The sequence below is a fragment of the Poromitra crassiceps genome (genome assembly GCF_964638095.1).
Source record: "Poromitra crassiceps genome assembly, chromosome: 4".
Taxonomy (NCBI): domain Eukaryota; kingdom Metazoa; phylum Chordata; class Actinopteri; order Beryciformes; family Melamphaidae; genus Poromitra; species Poromitra crassiceps.
In genome coordinates this window covers 13948864-13953581 of record NC_139626.1, presented here as the reverse complement: position 1 = coordinate 13953581, position 4718 = coordinate 13948864, and the positions used below count along the sequence as shown (strand labels likewise).

At 46.2% G+C, this 4718-nt stretch overlaps 1 protein-coding gene across 1 annotated transcript in view; it reads left to right on the top strand.

The window, feature by feature from the left end:
- LOC310775613 (rho GTPase-activating protein 23-like) overlaps nucleotides 1-2471 on the top strand; it is a gene marked incomplete at both ends in the record, with an annotated part of 79342 nt that extends 76871 nt beyond the window's left edge. The window contains one exon of the mRNA XM_083635774.1: nucleotides 1455-2471. Coding sequence (XP_083491900.1) covers nucleotides 1455-2471 — 1017 coding nt within the window. The remainder of the gene's footprint in view (nucleotides 1-1454) is intronic.
- Between the last annotated feature and the right edge of the window lie 2247 nt (nucleotides 2472-4718).

Here is a 4718-nt window from a genome sequence, read left to right as displayed (position 1 = left end):
TCTTAACTCATTGAGTGCCAGCCACTTTTGGAGAACGACGCTCCCAGTGCCAGAGTTTCAGAGCGTTTTCAGTGATTTCTCGAGGCCCACAGAATATTGTGTGATATTACTATGTAAACACCGAACACGCAAAAAGAACAAGGAGACTCTATTGTATCATCAGCAAAAAAAAGTTTATTGATACCATTTTCCGTTCTTTAGTTATGAGCCGGAGAAGATAGGTTGTTTTCAGCGTTTTCAGGCATTTCAAATTATAAGCTGAGATATTCAGCCTTTTGTGAAATGAAGCATTTCAAGCACATTCACTGACTCTAGCTAATATTTTCTGATGTAGTGACGTGGTGTAGTTGTGTCCTGCCCTGCGTGCCCCACCCCCCTCTCCCCCCCTCAGCTGAAAACTCCTCCCCACACTAGTAACACACAGCCTCACGCACCCAGCGTCTATTTTCGGAGTGCTGTTTGTGCGCCGCCTCCCAGGCAGCGCAACATGGAAAAGCCACACGCGGACTGCAGGGAAAGGTTTGGCTTTTCAGTGTCGGCTGCTGCTTTTCTAGCGGCTAATCGTGTGGAGAAACTATGCTGACAGACAGACAGAGGCAGAAGGGCTCAGTTGTGTGCGCGGATTGACTGTGTTCGCAGGCACCGTCAGTTGCAGCCAGAACAATCTACATGGCTCTGGGCTGCAGCATGAGCGGTTTTCTCTTTGATCACGGGGCTTTTTCAGGCTGTCATTGGCACTCAATGAGCTAAATGGGTGACTATACTATAAATACTAAACGTGATTTAGCGGGTTCCTTTTATCAGTTTGACTTGAAACAATGTCACAGGCTGGGAAAGGGTCTGATCTAATGTAAACAAGCAAAACATGAAAGTATGTACGTCTTTGGCACAGAACGCCATTGTAAAAAGTACGTCCGAGTACGTCTTTGGCAGAGAATGAGTTAAGGCTCCTTCTTACCTGACCTCTTCTTTGGAGCCTTCTTAACTCCTTAAGAAGCTTCTTATTTGGGAAACGCAGCCTCTGTGGATGTCCAGTCTCACTGACGAGTGTAGTCTCAACTCATAAGGTGCGTACTGCGTAGTTAGCAGCTCGTTAACAGCTGATGGTGGCTGAATGCTGAAACGTGTCCATTGGATAGCTGAGCCATTTAATTGTTAATTCCATCGCTCTGCTGGTTGCTCTCCTTTCAGTAGATAGCCTTTTCTGTGTGCTTCTAGAAAAGGTCTGTGTTGCAACTTGCTTCCGCGGCACGTTACTTCGTTCCCAATCGCTTTTCTTGTTATGAAATTGAATCTCTCCTATGAAATTATTAACACCAGCGATTGTTCGACTGACGTGAATCTCATCGACCAAGAGCACGTCGACCGACCAATCAACCAATCGATCAGGAGGGGGCAGGCCTAGTTGTGACTGTCTAACATAACCTGTGACTGACTTCGACCTTGTGTTTCAGCTTTTTTCAGGCCCCAAAAAGGACCGGAATGCCAGGGACTTCCTCCCCAAGTCGATCATCTCCGCCGTGACCCGGAAACGTAAAAAATGTCCCAGCACCCACTCGCCGGGCAGCAGCGCCGACGAGGACTCCGAGCACGAGCCGGTTAAAGCCAGCAACTACGGGGGAGGAGGTGGAGAGCAAGAGGAGAAGGAGGAAGTTGTGGAGAAAGAACACACCCTTCCCGGACAAGAAAAACAGGATGAAAAGGGAAAAGGGATGGAGGCTAGAGAGAGTGCAGTGGAAAAAGCACCCTCTGCCGGAGGAGAGAAGGGAGTGGGGAATGAAAGAGGTGGTAAGGCGAAGAGTTTGGAAGGGGAAAACAGGCACAGTGAGAGGAGGGCCTCCCCTAGAGCTGCACCCCAGCCTTGTCCCAGCAGCTTCCTCTACTCGCATCATCAGCTCCCGGCTAAGATCCACGCCATCTACCCGAGAGCCCCACTCATGACCGGTCCTCCTCCACACATGAGGCCTAATAATCAGCCCAAAGGACGCCCCATTGTCCCTTCCTGGCTCACCCCCACCAGGTCCCCCAATCTCTACCAAACCTCCAGCCTCAACGAGGCCCAGCAGCCTGAGTGGAACCAGCCAGTGCCAGTCCGCTACAGGAAGACCACCAGGGGAAGCAGGATGAGGGCTATGTCCATGAATCTGGATCTAGAACTGGGCAAGAGCGAGGACAGATTTAGAGGATGGAGAGGAGAAAGGGTGGAGGTCATCAGAGTCATAGAAGGAGCGCCGAGTCAATACGGACACATCGGAGTTCCACAGGGATCGATTGTAGGTCCCATATCAATTCAGCAGAGATCGCAGATAGATCCGCTGCCTCGTTTTGCCCAGGAGGTGCCTCCTCTCCCACCCTCTTACTCAGGATGGACGGACCCCTCACTCGGTCCTCCTGCCGTCGTCTTGAGGAGATCAGCCCTGGACATGCAGGACAAGCGGAGACCCTGGCGTCGTCACACGGTGGTAGTTTAAACTTGACCAGTGTCCTCTTTGATGCAGTACAAAGCACTTGGCCTTTGCTCACAAACACTGGATGACAATTGTCGCTGGTCTCGAAGCCCAAGGTCTGCCTCCAGGGCTGTGGCCATGTAACATGGGGATCTCAGTTGTCTAGAGTTCTCCTCTCATCTCTTTATTGGTATTGATGTCACGACATGGCTGAAGTAAATCAATTCATTCATGTGTGCAGTTGTAGCGTTTCATTCCAAAATGAGATAACACCATTTGAAAATGTCCTCTGGAAAAATGGTAGCTTGAATGAACTACTGAATATTATTATCTTGAGCCCTTTACTGACAAAATAACATTGTAGAGGATGTAGTTATTCATGTTGTTATACTGCACATTGAGCAATTAACAGCAGGTAACTTCTTTTCAGAAGTGGATATATTATACAGTGGTTTGGAATGAAACCCTTCAATTGTAAATTAGTGGTGATGAATGATGCTAAACAATATGAAGTTAAAAAAGAAAAGAAAAATGAAGCCATATTATACATTTGAGATTCTCCGACATAGCCATTCTGCTAATCCGCACCAGCAAAGACTAACAAATGTTAAGAGTCATAGGCTCATCTTTTCTCTCTCTCCATTGCATAGTTACTGTACTGTGCTGTACACATACTCGGCGAATGATGGGTGAATCTTAGATGTTTGGATGCATCATCGCGCCCGCACACTTCCAGCATACCTGGAGCGAGCCAAACTGTTTACAAAACAATGGAAAGGCCACTGTGGGCAAAACAGTGGGCCAGCCTGAGTACAGCACAGCACCTTTGCGCACATCTTGTTTAGTTAACAAGCTCTTCCAAAGCCTGGTGTGGATCGACAGGGAACGTTAGTGATCCATCAGGGCAAAACACAAAGCCTAGTGTGGATCGACAGGGAACGTTAGTGATCCATCGGGGCAAAACACAAAGCCTGGTGTGGATCGACAGGGAACGTTAGTGATCCAGGGCAAAACACACTTTTCTCTCTTGGCAATGTGGCTCACGTTGGGCATAATGCCAAAGCTTCCTTGGACAAAAGAATATCGAACCGCATGGGGTCCATATCTCACCACTTTAATAAGGCGGCGGGGCTCCACTCCGCATGCGGGGCACAATTGCTCAACCGTGCATGAGCTTCGACACTAGAAATGAGTGTGCGAAGCTAGAAATGATATGTCTAGTCATAAATATGCAAACCCTACTTGTTTAAAACAAATCTATTGTACTTCCTTGTGTGTGTGTGTGTGTGTGTGGGGCCCCCAGATTTGTGATGGTACTCTAGCTGCTAGAAACAGGTATGCTAGAGTCTAGCATACCTGTTTCTTCAGAACCTCCATCACAGGAGCAGCAACATGTCTCAGGCAGCTATTTAAAAACATGCCAAAATTATTTTTTTACCAGTTGGATCCTGGTTTAATTAATAAGAAGGAACCTTAGCACTTAGTGGATCAGATACGCTCTGGTCGATACAATAATATCAGTATTACGATAGTATTGTCATGGGAGCAGTTGGAAGCGGGTGTGGTTTGGACACACCTCTGTACTCTCAAAATAACTTTCTCAAAACCCTAAAGTCTTACCTGAGTGTTATTTTATTTTTTCCATTTTCGATATTTTGTTTCTTTTCTGTCCTGATGCATTTGAACCAGCGGAGTCTGAAAAAACAAAATGGAGGCGAACCAAACTGTACTGCCAACCACTGTCCTCCAACCAGACTCCACGTTCGTATCATACCTAGACTCAGTCTGTCCCTTTGTCTATCTGTGCCCTTGTCCATGTACTATACATGTATGTACATGGGTGATTGTGCGTGGACCAATTTTGTAACAGTTGTACAAAGCCTTGTTAAGTTAACCCGTGTATATATATTATATACATATACATAATATATTAAATTATTTGTTTTTGATATGGACTTGTGTGATTTTGCTTGCCACGAACCAGGACTATTTCGGATGACTGCTACAGATTTCAGGGACACAGTTCAACCTTCTATTAAATATATTTTAATTTGAGCTCCTGCTTCATTATAAGACATGGTTGTTCATATTAACAGTTGTGAAAATAGTTCTCTCAACCACACTGGCTACGGTTACACTTGTCATTTCACATGTAACCACACAAAGTGAGTGTTCTGGATGTGCCAGATTTTTTTTTGACTTGATCTACAAATCTAGATATACAGTAGATGACAAGTGTCAACCAGAGCCAATACAGAACTGTACCTCAAC